This window comes from Brachyhypopomus gauderio, chromosome 6, assembly GCF_052324685.1.
Source record: "Brachyhypopomus gauderio isolate BG-103 chromosome 6, BGAUD_0.2, whole genome shotgun sequence".
Classification (NCBI taxonomy): Eukaryota; Metazoa; Chordata; class Actinopteri; order Gymnotiformes; family Hypopomidae; genus Brachyhypopomus; species Brachyhypopomus gauderio.
This window is the reverse complement of record NC_135216.1, coordinates 22,599,965-22,615,546: the sequence shown is the minus strand read 5'-3', so window position 1 is coordinate 22,615,546 and position 15,582 is coordinate 22,599,965. Positions and strand designations below refer to the sequence as shown.

The window sequence follows — 15,582 nt, the reverse complement described above, 5'->3', positions numbered from 1 at the left end:
TCATGAACCTCTCAAAAACGGAGACTGTCACTGCGATGAAGCTCACCAAGGCTGTGCAGGAGTGGTCATGCTAGGAAAGACTCCTGTGTTGACCTCAGCTAGTGAGTTAGAGGAAAGCAAGTAAGTGAGTGATCGAAGGGCACAGTGAGTGAGTGAGTGAGTGAGTGAGTAAATGAAGGGCACAATGTGTGAGTGAATGAGTGAATGAAAAGCACAGTGAGTGAATGAGTGAGTAAATGAAGGGCACAATGTGTGAGTGAATGAGTGAATGAAAAGCACAGTGGAGTGAGTGAATGAGTGAGTAAATGAAGGGCACAATGTGTGAGTGAATGAGTGAATGAAAGGCACAATGAGTGAGTGAGTAAATGAAGGGCACAGTGAGTGAGTGAATGAGTGAGTGAGTGAATGAAGGGCACGGTGTGTGAGTGAATGAAGGGCACAGTGAGTGAGTGAGTGAGTGAGTGAGTGAGTGAGTGAGGGAGTGAGTGAATGAAAGGCACAGTGTGAGTGAATGAGTGAAGGAAGGGCACAGTGAGGGAGTGAGTAAATGAAGGGCACAATGTGTGAGTGAATGAGTGAATGAAAGGCACAATGAGTGAGTGAGTAAATGAAGGGCACAGTGAGTGAGTGAATGAGTGAGTGAGTGAATGAAGGGCACGGTGTGTGAGTGAATGAAGGGCACAGTGAGTGAGTGAGTGAGTGAGTGAGTGAGTGAGTGAGTGAATGAAGGGCACGGTGTGTGAGTGAATGAAGGGCACAGTGAGTGAGTGAGTGAGTGAGTGAGTGAGTGAGTGAGTGAGTGAGTGAGTGAGTGAGTGAGGGAGTGAGTGAGTGAATGAAAGGCACAGTGTGAGTGAATGAGTGAAGGAAGGGCACAGTGAGGGAGTGAGTAAATAAAGGGCACAGTGAGTGAGTGAATGAGTGAACTGAGTGAAGGTGAAAGTGAATAAATAAGTTATTGAGTAAGTAAGTATATTACTAAGTGAAGGAGTGAGTGGAGTGAGCAAATGGATAGTGAAACAGAGAGTGAATGTGAGGGTAAGACACACCTATTCACAGCACAGCCAGGCCCAGAGTGGTGCAGTGGCTATAATTAAAGCTATGCTAATTACAGGCCAGATCACATATTACCATATCGTAACACACATACAGGCTAAGAGACACGTCATGTGTGTGTGTGTGTGTGTGTGTGTGTGTGTGTGTGTGTGTGTGTGTGTGTGTGTGTGTGTGGGTGTGTGTGCGGCTCTGAAAACAGCTCAGACAGGTTCACGTAGCATGAACAAAAGGCTCCCCCTCTCCTCGGTCTTCAGCTGTGCAAGATCACTTCTGAGATAGGTCTTCTAACACAACTCACCAGAATGACAATTTGGGCTCGGTTCTAAAAGAGAGTTTTGTGCTCAGTCTAATTACTGTACACGGTGGTCTTCTGACAGACGGCTGGAGTCACAGTTTAATTAATGTGCTGGCCTGCAACAGAGCCATGTTGGCTAACAGCAAAAGACACTGTGGGCCCCCTCAGAGGATTAAAACGTCGACTGGGTCTTATTCTTAATGAACTTATGTCTTCTTGGTCTGGTAAAGAAAATTATACTCTGAGAAAACAATTCAGTCTATAAGTCCTTGTTTGCCATGCACTGTCTGCCCAGGTCAGGAAGCTGCAGAGAATGAGAGTAATGTTAACAGAAGAGTCCCTAATTACTCAGAGCACCAGGGATACATCCTGATGGCCTCTCCAACTTTTACTGTTCCCAGATCTTCAGCCTGGGTGCGATATGCACTTCTACATTCTCTACACTAAATGCTAAGGGACGCTTATTTACTTATTTATTTATTCTCACTATCTCTCTGTGGCTCCACACTACCTCGTTAAACAGAAGGGCTGCACTTACGGCTGACATGAAAAGACTTTTAAAAATAAATAAATAAATGAAAACACGCGGCGTGCACGCATAGAAAAGGTTGTTTATGATAATTAGGATGCGCTGCATTTTGATCTGCCTGTCAGAAAGAAGGCGTTTGGCCAGCTCGCTTTGATTCGGTAAGTGCTACAAATTTCTTCAGGTCTGACACAATTACAGCGATGCAGCTCGCGCCGGATCAGCCCGTCACCCGAGATCAAGCGCGCGCATGCTCGCCGAAGGCGCTCGTTAAAGTCTAATGCACATATGCATGCTAACCGATTCCGAGTTTTCCTTCCCGCGTTCAGATACCGTGCTAAGCCGGCTATTAGCGCCTGTTAACTCCCGCTGACCCATTCACTAGGTGTCCCTAACAGCTCCCAGGCGTTGAGAAAGAGCGCGGGACTCGGGGCGAGACGCCCCCATAGACACGACCGAGCGGCCTGGTCGTGAGGAGGAAAAGGGACGCGCTGTGTTAATGCGCCATTTAAATGCAAAGAGCTACGGCCAGTGGTTAGGCAGCGCGTGGACCAGTGCTTACACAGGATTTCTGTGGGTTTACTATCCGGACAATGTTTTGGCCGCTGATCCAGGTTCAAAAGCGCATCTCTGCAACATTAAAAAAGAGACCGCGTGCCAGGAGTCACGGAAGGGGGTCCCACCAACAGCGGAAATACATTTCTAATAGTTATTAACAATACCAGTGTTTTCTATAAATTCAGTTTATGTGTTTCCTGTAATCACCCCAAACTTCCCACTCCCTGAAAGGCAAACAAACAAACAATAAAATAAATAAACACTGTGCCCGGGGACCCAAATGTAGTGCTGGTCCAAATGGCAGTGACATGACAAAAACAAACTTTTCCCATTTTTTACGCTTACCAGACTACTTTAAAGCATTAAAAAGTTGCCTGAAAAGTAGTCTACCATAATCAAGAGCTCCAAACTTATGTAGTCAAGTACATAAGTCACTATCTTATCATTACAGCCCTAGCTAGTACGAGGTGAACACAGAGACAACACAAAATCCTTCTCGCTCTAGTTCCGCCTCATTCACATTCCTGCTGTAGAGCAACAAAGATCAATACTATCGAGCCAGTAGTGCCCAATAAACTAAGCTGTTGTCTCAATTGGAGTCTCTTTAGCGGCTCTGAAGAATTTAACCGTCCAGATAAGTGCACGCCGCATGTCTGCTCGTCTGTGGAATATCAAGTAAGGTGCCATAGCGTGCGTTCTCGTTCCCAGCGTCCTCTGGGAACCGGGTCGTCCGTGTTGGCCGATGGAACAAAAGCCACCGTGACCCGAAAGGCCGCGGCCGTCCGCCACGCCGTCCGCCTTAGCTTTTTTTAGACGCATCCGGATCTTCAAGGCCTCGCGGACCACAGACAACGAGCCCTCAGCGCAAAGAGTCACGGGGCCAGTGGAGAGTTCTTCAAGGGAGCAGTTGAGGCATTTTATGAAGCGCATGCGGTGACACGTGCGGTGTGGACCTCAATGACCCCGAGCGGAGCTCTCAACCAGCCCAGAGCGGAGCTGTCTTGAGGGGTGAGGGACAGGACGCAGGCATCACACGCCTCTCGTCTCACAGGGAGGCCACGAGAGACACACGACACTCATGCCGTCTCAGCAAAAAATAAAATGACGTCTGCAGTTTGCCGCCATGTGCTTATGCAAGCAAACTTCCTGTTAATTACATCTTGTATCATTTCATGCTTTGATGGTTGCAGGAAATAAAGTTTTTTTCCCCCAAAAATTCACACTTTTTTTTGCCATCAGGAGTTTGTCCCATTTGCACATGCATTGAACCAAACATGGCACATTTACAGCGAGACTCATCTAAAACACCGAGTACGAAAGATCACTGTGGCGCAAAAATACGTTACGGAGTAATGGATTTTATCGCATTATGAACACAGATTAGCGTGGTAAACTGTCCTATTTCAGGTAATCAGAGCAAAAGCGAACGCCTTCTTAATCGCAAATCTGATGTCCCTGTCAACATGCGATTGGGCTCGGCTTGTTCTTTTGTCACCCTAGCTGGGAGAAGAGCAGAAAATGTGCTGTGGAAAGGGCACGGCGGTTGTTCCAGACACTCGCCTTGCGTGAGCTCGGGGGGCGTGTTGGCCCAGACGTCCGTCCGCACCAGCTGCCAGTCGAAGTCGTCCTCCTGCCCCTGCCTGTAGTCGCACAGCTCGGCGTCCGAGTCCACCTCAAACGTACATCCTGCTGGAGAGAGAAGACAACGAGCGTTACACACACGCCCGGCTAGCACTGCAACGAGCGTAACACACACAGCTAGGACTGCAATGAGCGTAACACACACAGCTAGGACTGCAATGAGAGTAACACACATGGCTAGGACTGCAATGAGAGTAACACACACACACGGCTAGGACTGCAACGAGAGTAACACACACGGCTAGGACTGCAACGAGAGTAACACACACACACGGCTAGGACTGCAACGAGAGTAACACACACACATGGCTAGGACTGCAACGAGAGTAACACACACACACGGCTAGGACTGCAACGAGAGTAACACACACACGGCTAGGACTGCAACGAGAGTAACACACACACGGCTAGGACTGCAACGAGAGTAACACACACACACGGCTAGGACTGCAACGAGAGTAACACACACACGGCTAGGACTGCAACGAGAGTAACACACACACGGCTAGGACTGCAACGAGAGTAACACACACACGGCTAGGACTGCAATGAGAGTAACCAGACCCTCCAGAAAGTTGCGATGTTGCGATTCGCAACTTCAACGCAACTTCAAGCAAACCCCGCAAATTCAGGGCGGTGTCGCAACTTCAGCCAATCACCGCAACTTTCCCGCAAATTTGACCAATCACTGATGTCATCTTGATGTCCTTGCCACTGTCGCCCTTGGCTTGCTCACTGGGGGCTAGGACTCGGCACTTGTAAAGCTGCTTTGTGACAACAATTGTTGTAAAAAGCGCTATATAAATAAAATTTGATTGATTGATTGATGTGACATTGACAAACTCCCGCCTTACTTCCGTATATACGTTCAAGAGGAGCAGACTGAAAGCAGCACGAGCGACGAAAATAACGGCAAAAAGATCGAGAAAAGCAGTATCCCGGTACACTACATGAAAGCGGGGATAAACTGTTTTTTTTTTTATTTGAATTGATTATCTATGGCCCCCTGTATGATATTTAATTACTATTAGAACCGGCCCACAGGCCACAGCCGCCCGATGGTGTTTTGCAAGCACAAACACTACATTCCCCACAATGCAACGGTAGTCACTGCAGCGCACTCAAGTGGCGAGGGTCAGCGCGGCGAAGATGACGTAATCGCACTGGCTCCGCCCGTGCGCGAGGGCGTCGCACGCTGTCGATTCGCAAGGTCGTGCACCTCTCGAATTTTGTAACTGCGCGCACCAGTTAAACTTAATTAAGTAAATATTTATACATATAGTAGAAATGATTCGAAATGATTCATTCAATGATTGCTTGAAGTGTTAAAACCATGGGTTTTATAAGAAGCATAATACCCATAAATAAATAAATCAGGGTTGCCATCGATCTCGATATAATACTTAATTTGTGTCCATTTTACAGGCCGCCCGGTAACAACTTACGTTCGCTAACCCCCCCCCGTCAACAATTAATGTTCGCCACCACCTCCAGGTTCAAATCTCACTCCAAGCGATCTTGAAAAGTTGGCAAGCCTTAATAAATAGGTAAATAGATAATTAAAATGGACTACTAAATAGAGGAAACCATACAACATTTACTCCCTATTGCAATGTACTCACAAAAAAGCAAAAACACACCGCAACTTCCATCGCAATTTTTTTGAAAAACACCCGCAACATCAAACATTTTAGCCCGCAACAATCACAAAAAAGGCCCGCGAAATCCTGGTGGGACTGAGTAACACACACACGGCTAGGACTGCAACGAGAGTAACACACACACGGCTAGGACTGCAACGAGAGTAACACACACACACGGCTAGGACTGCAACGAGAGTAACACACACACGGCTAGGACTGCAACGAGAGTAACACACACACACGGCTAGGACTGCAACGAGCGAGATATACACAGCTAAGCTGTTACACACACAGCTGGGTCTACAACTAGTGTTACACACAACAAGTCTACAATGAATGTTTTACCCACACACAGCTACAATGAGTGTTTTATACACACACACACACACACACACACATACCTAGATGTGCCTCACTGCCCATTTCAGAAGTTAGCACAGGTTCGTCTTCTAAGGAAACGCACCATGCACCATTTACGTTACTAACCTTCATCAAGGCCATGTGTCTGTGTGAAGATAATAGTTCAAAAAACACGCCAGTCCCAGACTCTAAAGGCAAGAGTTTCTGCATTTCACTCTCAGCCACCTTTCCGATAATGACCACTTCCTCAGGACCAGTTTAGCATTGCAGTAATTCAATAGGAAGGAGAAAGTGCATCTCCCACACACGCCATAATTCCTGTAATCTCCCTGAGGAGCCACAGGCTAATCGGGCCTCCGACAAAACTAAGGACAGGAACAAAGCCAGTAAGATCTCGTTCTTTCTCTGTAGAAAAAGAGACATCATTTCTGTTCAAAATAACAGGCAAAACACGTCAACAAGCACTCGAGCATTCGAGCTAACAGCACTGCCGTCCCCCTATTCCCTTTTTTGTTTTGCTTAATTGTGCCTAACAAGGCCAGTTTTCTCGGCCTGTCGGCTAGCGAGAGCGGGCGACGTCGCCCATTCCCGCCAAAAGTGCGGCTATTTCCTCCCATCAGCCCCTGGGTGCAGAGATGACGGGGCGGTGAGGGGGCACCAGATTGCCGTGGACCGGCAGGACCCAGCGAGATTAGCGCGCCGCAGACACCGCGTGTGTGATTCACGCACGGGCCAATGGGAAAGCAGGATTTTATAAAAACAACAAAAACATAAAAACAGCGGGTTGCTGATGGGCTTCGACACGGAAGGAATTACACCGCGGCTCCCACCACACGGCCCCTCGGAACAGAGGTAGCGCTAGCAGCTAGCATCGGCGTCATGACGTCAGAACGCCATTGAGCTGGGCTCTCTGACAAAAAGCCCCCTGTCTGCATCGCTCCAGTCCAAAGCTGTCTGTCTCTCTGTAGTCTGTCTCTCGGAGACTCACCCAAGGCAATTAAGCATGAGCTGTGGAGCTGCGTGAAACTGGAGGCAGAGCAGGAGAAGGGGCGTTCCAGAGCTGACTGATTTAGCTCGGTACAAAGCGAAGACAAGCTTATATTACGAGTGTACATAATCCTCCATGTGCCCTGCAATTGCCACCCCAGGGGTTGGGGGGCGGCGTGGAGGGGTAGGGGCTGAATTTCGGCTCACTGCTCAATCCTTTCTTAGTCAATGAGATGATACACGTTGTCTTAGGGCCAAAGCCAGCCGGGGCCGGAGGATTTAAGGGTTTTGTCTTGAGACTCAGAGAGTAATGCACAGGAAAAGAGAGCTGACTGTATTCGTTATTAGTGCCACACACAGATGAACCTACACCTGTCACTTGCCACGCAAAATCACATCACACGCACACCATGCAAAAATATCTTATCAATGTCTGTTGCCATCAAATAAAATTTCAAAGGATGAGTGTCTCGGTCTCTCTCTCTCTCTCTCTCTCTCTCTCTCTCTCTCTCTCTCTCTCTCTCTCTCTCTCTCTCTTTCTCTCTCTCTCTCTCACACACACACATAGTCCTACTCTTCTTTTCAAGTTGTGTGAAGCTTAGGTGACAACAGTATCTGCATTCCTGCTTATATTTTGTGGTCTGGGACAGTCCATTTCCACTGCACACAAACACAAACACACACACACACACACACACACACACACACACACACACACACACACACACACACACACACACACACACACACACACACACACACACACACACACACACACACACACACACACACACCAAATGGTCTGCGATGTCTCCTGACAGTTTGATCAAATTACAGTGTGGCAGCCCCGGGGCTGGGTGTGAAATGGGAAGGCTGTCACTGTGCCAAACGGTCCAGAAGTCCTGCTGCTTGGGCGTGGGGTCCATCCCTGGCCTTGATTCCCCTTCCATCTGCTCCCCTTATTAATGCAAAGACACTGCCACCATTTCACAAGCTAGCGAGGCAACCACTCTCCTTCTCCTCAGACGCTGGGGTGTTCTGCCTTTCTCCGGAGTTGCCAGCTAATTTTGGACCGCTCCGGTTCTGTTTTTCTTGCTGACAAGCAAGTCCAAGCCCCACGACACCTAGACAAACACGCGCATGCAGCATCTGTCCCTTTGCCATGGCCTCGAGTCACTTGCAATGTCATGGCTGTGCATGTAATCTTCTTTTTAATTGACTGGTGTTTAAATGAGTCATGTATGTGTGCACGCGCTACGCATTTAGTTCTGATAGAGGAACTGACTTGATCAGACACATTTCACTGATCCCCCTTCATTAACACTGCTCTCCCCTACGCTTCACACACACACACACACACACACACACACACACACACACACACACACACACACACACACACACTCGCCATCACGCAAACATGAAATCACATGACGCACAACCTCCTTTGCACCAATTTACAACCAAATGTTGATGCATGTGAAAACAGCATGCATTTATCTGCCACTTCGATTTGTGCAAGCAAAGTTTCCATATGAGTTTTAGCGGTTTATGTGACGTGACTTTATTTCTTTTTTAACGGCCTCCTATAGCAGGGACGAAAAGCTCATAAATCTCAGCTGTGGGGCTCACACTGCCACTACACTTCACACTCCTGATTTTCACCCTCCTTTTTCATTTGTGTATCCAACACAGCTCCCTTCCACAAACACCCTCTGCATTTTACATCAATTTGGCTAAATCATCGCTGCATTTCACAAGTTGTTTCCTACGGATTGCTTGCATTACAAAATGGCACAATACTCAGTGGAAATGAACGTATAGGACTGAATTGAAATTTAGAGCAAGAAGATCTGTATGCAAACTGGGCATTACTGTGTTTTGCATAAGAAAACATAAACCTTTAGTCATGAAAATCAACATTTTGGCAGAGGATAATGCTGTTCTAAATGTCAGCTTCAAAAATGAGAATAAAAATATACTTCATCTTAAGCTTTTAGTTAATACTAATTGCTTATTATGTAACTGAAAACAAGGTCAGCCCTAATGGTGCTACTTCTACAAAGTCAGGAGGAATCAGTTCCGTTTCCCCTTAGACTGTTCATCTGTTCTGGTGTTTTTATTTCATCGTTCTCGGCGACCATCAGTGAGGAAGGAGGCAAAGCTCACGTTCGACTGAAGCCTGCAGTCTGGAGTGAAGCCACGCCTGCTCGCTGGACCCATCCGGCATGCCGCTCAGGACTGAGGCCACGTGGGTGCCGAGGCCACGTGAGTGCTGAAGCCACGTGAGTGCTGAGGCCACGTGAGTGCTGAGGCCATGTGGGTGCTGAGGCCACGTGAGTGCTGAAGCCACGTGAGTGCTGAAGCCACGTGGGTGCTGAGGCCACGTGAGTGCTGAGGCCACGTGAGTGCTGAGGCCACGTGAGTGCTGAGGCCATGTGGGTGCTGAGGCCACTCAGGGCTGAGGCCACGTGGGTGCTGAGGCCACGTGGGTGCTGAGGCCACGTGAGTGCCGAGGCCACGTGGGTGCCGAGGCCACGTGGGTGCCGAGGCCACGTGGGTGCTGAGGCCATGTGGGTGCTGAGGCCACGTGAGTGCTGAGGCCACGTGAGTGCTGAGGCCACGTGAGTGCTGAGGCCACATGGGTGGTGAGGCCGCTCAGGGCACCAACTCTGGATTAAAATTTATGGATATTTGGCTTTCAGGTGAAATTTCAGGATGAAGCTAAAATGCACTCTAACCTTTACAGGTGAACATAATGTGACCTTCTCTAAACATTTGAATGCACATACCCAACTGTGCATTTCTTGGTTAAATTAGAAGTGATTTGTAGTCGCCTTCATCATACTGTTCACATTTTGACATCATGAGACCAAGACAACACCTAACAATCGATCAACAGAGCTTCGCCATTTTGGATGTTCTCAGGCGGAAGAAGCCACTGAGCTTAGAGTGTCATCAGCAGGTTGCAACAGATGTACAGAGACTGGAAGAGTCACAGAAAAGCAAAGAAGTGTACATCATTTGGCAACATCCTGCACTGATGACCCCTTCATTGTGAACGGTGCCCTGCAGAACCGGATGATGAATGTCACACAACTCCAGGCACATTTGAGGGCGGTGAAAGGCACCCAAGTATAATGTCAAAACCATTTACATCAGAGTGGTCTGCATGCTAGACGACCTGCGAAAGTAACAGGCACAGACACACCACCAGGCACTGACACACCACCAGGCACTGACACACCACCAGGCAGACACACCACCAGGCACTGGCGTTATCACTTCACATGGGTCAGGGAGCATTTACACTGGATGAGGGACCAGTGGGCCTCAGCGCTGTTCACTGATGAAAGACGACTCACGCTGAGCAGAAATTATGTTGGAGACGTCGTTGTCACCAGACGAGACTTTGGTGGTGGTGGTGGTGTTACAATGTGGTCAGGTGTGTCTAGTGAATACAGAACTGCCCTATACTTTGTGAATGGTACAGTGAAAAGCCCGTACTACTTGAATAACATCATTATTCCAGTCACTGTGCCTCTGCATGAACACAGGCCTAATTTCATCTTCAATGACGGCTCCAGTTTATCAAGGTCACATCATTATGGAACGGCTGATGGAGACTGGGGTTCCTCAAATGGAGTGAGCTGCACTTTCTCCAGACCTGAATCCTATAGAAAACCTATGAGATCAGCCGAGTCGCTGTGCAGAGGCTCGTAACTCTGTACGCCAGAACCTCAATGACCTGAGAGTGAGATTACACGCCTCAGCAGACAATAAGTAGACTTGTGAACAGCGTGAGAGGTTTGGTCAAGCTGCAATTGATGCTCAAGGGTACATGACAAAAGACTGAGACACTGACATGTTTGTTGGAGTGGTATACCCATCACTGTTGTTGGCTTTTGAAAATTTATGAATTTTTTGAGGAGGCAAATAAAATTTTATTAAAACTTTATTATTGTCATTTTAATGATATACTGTAGGCTATACACTGTTTTGGAAAATCATATATAGGCTATCAACATTTACGCAGAAGCCACTTAAAATGCCTTTAAGGCTATAGAGAACATACATAAAAATGCCTTTAAGGCTATAGAGAACATACATTCAGTCAGTTGTGTCCAAACTTTTGACCGGTAGTGTATGTATAATGTGTTTTGTATGTTAACTAAAATACCAATAAACAGATGATTAAGAAACAAAAGGTTTGTCACTCAAGTTACCACCCAAAGTCCTGAAATGAAATATAAATAAACTAATTAAATAAAATAAAATAATTGCATATGTCATAATTCTCTGGTTATATTTTAGATTCGATTATTTATCGTGTGCATTTAAAACTAACAAGCATCACATTGGATTGCTGTTCATTCTTCTGATTGGCTCAGCAAAAATTATAACAATTCCGAATGTTTAGTCTCTTTGGCTGAGAAAGGCCAAATCTTGCAACCTACGCCATCACTTCATGTATTTGTGCATACTGCTTGTTTTGAGCTTGTTAGATCAGTCTCATGACCCTTCAAACATATGACATAATGACAATGATCATAATGACATGGTGTGTACTGTATGGTGTGTACACTTCAAGTCTCAATAAATACAATATCAATATTTTCCATTAATTAAATTAGCTGTTAAAGAAATGGAACCACTGTGGATCAGTGGCATAAATCTCCACTTCTGTTGCTGAAATTTGTGCACATATTTCTGGTGTGACGTTGCTCCAAAAACCATAGAAGAACATCAGTTGGATAATTGCTATGTTTGGACACAGGAAAGTAATACTTTTTTGTTCATGCACCTGTCCTCACCCATGAAGATTTTATGAGATTAATATCCAACATTTAGCGCATCTTTCTTTCATTAACCTCCAACATATTCAACCTATTGGTAATTAAAATTTTATTAATATACCAATAATGCAGAGGTGGGGACTCGAGTCACATGACTTGGACTCGAGTCAGACTCGAGTCATTAATATTAAGACTTTTGACTTGACTTGAAAAAATATTCAGAGACTTAGACTTGACTTGGACTTTTACACCAATAACTTGGGACTTGAATTGGACTTGAACCTGTTTACTTGCAAAGACTTGATTTTTTAACCCCAAATCTAAATTTTAAAACGCATATTAATATTTATAAAGTGCGCCCCATTAATTTCATTTCCGTCCTTCTGACGCAGACCGGTCCTCTGCTTTTCCACACTCTGTACGTGTGTGTGTGCATGAGCTGCAGCACAACCAATCAAATGGGGGATTGGCGAACGTAAATTTTTACCGGGCGGGGTGTAAAATGGACACAAATTAAGTATTATATCGCGATCGATCGATCGCCAGTGGTTGGTGCCAGAGCGAACTAGTAACTCATTGAATCATAGATGTGGATCAGAGGTAAATAAACTAGATTTTTTTCCGGCGTGAGAAATCGGATGTGTGGCGTGAGAGCGTGTGAAGTCGGTCAAATGCGTGTGTCTCACGCTCAATGCGTGAGGGTTGGCAACCCTGGGTTCTGTATCTGAACTCGGGGAAGAGAGCCTCTCTCTGTCACCATCATAATATCCAGTTCTATCTCAGCATGGATTGTGTATTTGAAGACATCTACATCGAGAAAAAAATATATTGACAAAAGTGGAGCGAGTTTTCAGCTATGGGGACATCATTCATCGTGCACAAATGACATACAGACTTTTGGCCAGCAAATGCAATGCAGAATAGTTTACTGAAATGTCTAAAGTTGCAGATTCCTGTTAATTGTTCAGTTCTTATATTTGTTTGTCTTGTGTCACTCACACATGGACACACATGTTCTCCAAGAAACCAGATAAGAGAAGAGAGGGAAAATGCTGTTATGGTTCTTTGTATTGTACTGTGAAAATATCAGCACTTTTTATTTGAACATGGAGTTCTACTTATGACTTTTTCACAGAATATTTATTTCTGGAAAATTGTAGTTTAAAGTATGAATATTTTTGCAGCTAAGTTTAACAAATTGAACTGTGCAATAAAGAGGTGTAATTTTAATTTTTTTAATACTTCGTGTTTTCAGTTGCACATGTTTTATCAAGATTTGAGGAGAATTTAGATTTAAAAAAGAATTTACAATTTAAATTTATTTACATTTAAAATATACCTGCAACATTGGTAAAAAAAAAAAAAAAAGACTCGAAAGGACTTGAAATTCCAAGTTTCAGACTTGGGACTTGACTTGACTGTTGTCTGTCTTGACTCGAGACTTGACTTGACTTGAGTGTCTTTGCTTGAGACTTGACTCGGGACTTGAGGTATAAAGACTTGGACTTACTTGAGACTTGCAAAACACTGACTTGGTCCCACCTCTGCAATAATGTAACCATTACCATGACTGGTTACACAACTTACAATATGAAGCCAACACAATGATTAGATATCCATTAATACCCATTAATAATTTTTTCAGTAAAAATCATATTCTGCAAAAGCAGCGTTGCCCTAATAAATCATTAAGTGGCGCCACCCCTTTGATACCACATGTGTCACTGCTGACTGCTCTCAGCTCACAGGCTCAAGCAGTCGGGAGCACCACGCTCCCAGCACAACAGCCATTCCTGCTGCATTTCTTATGTATCACGTTAACGCATGCAAAGGGATAACTAAAACTACAAAACTAACAACAGACTACAATCTGTGCATTTTGGCACAATGCCCAAGTGTAGCCCCAACGCTGTTTCCATGGTGTAGCCCCAACGCTGCATACACGGTGTAGCACCAACGTTGTTTCCACAGTGTATCCCCAACGCTACTTCCACTATGTAGCCCAAACGCTGCATCCACGGTGTAGCCCCAACGCTTCCCTGCTTAACGGCAGTTAAGTATTCCTATTCAAATTAAACACACAAATAGGCCTACAGGTAATAGTAATAATAAAAGGATTTGAAAAGGCCGTTCTAAAATAACTTCGCTGGCGTATCTTTTTGTCAGCTCTCCGACCGGAACGGGAAGGAACAAAGCAGTATAAATAAATGACTGCAGGCAAACGTGTGGAACATGAGCTTAAAGGTGGCAATTTACAGAACAACACCTCCCACTCGTCACCGCGGCGATACCAGGTAGGCCCGCATGACTTTGATGTCGGAGCGCATGTTCCGCCTGTCTACTGGTCTCGTTCTTTTGTTCTCCTTCACTCTCTCTCCCCCTTCTTCTTTTTCTTCTTACTCTCTCGCTCTCTCACATGTCTGTCTTAATGCCAGACCCATATCTTCCATTCTCTGCTATTTTGACACTTTTAAACTGAAGCTGAAACTGCTGGTTGCAGTAACAGTAACAAAAAAGATGGAAAAAAAAACTCTTCACGTAAGACGCTTTCATGTAAGAAACTAGATACGCTCTATTTCTTTGCGAAGAGTTCACCTGCTTTCCCCTTTTTCAGAGTGAAGGTACCTGAAATGAGGAAGTGTGGGCAGTGTAGATGAGCCCTCTAAATTAACTAAGTACCTCATGACTGCAAGGATAAATTAATACTGTAGGTAAATTGCATAATGTGAAAACTGTTGGCAATTATTGAAACAAGCTAAATGCATTTTTGCCTAACAGTATTTCTAAAGGCAAACTTTACACAATAGTCAACATGCAAACCTTTCTTCAGTTACTACAAGCCGACATTCAGTGGTGTAACTTAGGGGTTCGAATTGTATCGCTCCAAAACAGCCACACGGCATCTGAACTGTAAACTTCTAAACAACTCAAAGATAAAAGAACAGAAGCTCCTTGAGGTGAGAAACTTTGAGAACTTGCCACAGGAAAAGGTTCTTAGAATAAACAATAATGTTCCCCTACATAATCGACCACTTCAGCCACAGCACCCATTCCCCTCGACCCCTTCTGCTACAAGTTTGCCACAAGAATAAAATTCCCATGGAGACCGCAGTCGTTACTCAGAGACCGCACAGCCCAATGACACCCGCGCAGTATTTATCCGTGCCTGTCGCCTTTCCTTTAAGTGACCCCCGAGGGGAAAAGAGTTATTGTCAGAGGAGAAGGGAAAAATAAAGTGTTTATGATGGACGTCTGCACAGTCTGTGTACCACGGAACTGCACAGAGTAATGTCCCTGCATGCAAGAACGTCATAAAAAATATCTGACAGAGAGAAACAGTCCCAGCAGGACTTTTGCATTTATCTCGTGGAAAATCGTAAATTGTTCAACAGCACATGGCTCTGTTCGAAATAAGTTACTGCATACTGTATACTGCATACTGCACTCAGTGTATACTGCATACAGGTCCCCGTAGTAGCATTCAGTATAGTATTCAGTATGCAGCAAACATAAACCATACTATGAGATCTTTTGAACATACGAAGGTTCCGCCTACTTCGGAAACTACTGCATGATGATATGCAGTGCACCACAGCTCTGGTCACGTACTGGAATATTTGGCAGAAATAGTACGTTGTCCAGGAATCTTTCGCGTAGTAGAAAAATGTATTTTGGCCGCATACTAAATACACCATACTGATTTGGGGTCCAATCAGTGTG

General features: G+C 45.4%; 1 protein-coding gene across 4 annotated transcripts in view; it reads right to left on the bottom strand.

The window, feature by feature from the left end:
* Positions 1 to 15,582, bottom strand: part of ptprua (protein tyrosine phosphatase receptor type Ua) — a 155,832-nt gene that overhangs the window by 101,299 nt on the left and 38,951 nt on the right. For 3 of the 4 annotated variants that reach the window (XM_077009735.1, XM_077009732.1, XM_077009736.1), the window contains exon 2: positions 3,996 to 4,124. In XM_077009735.1, the coding sequence (XP_076865850.1) occupies positions 3,996 to 4,124 (129 nt within the window). The remainder of the gene's footprint in view (positions 1 to 3,995; positions 4,125 to 15,582) is intronic. The other variant, XM_077009734.1, reaches the window with a different exon arrangement.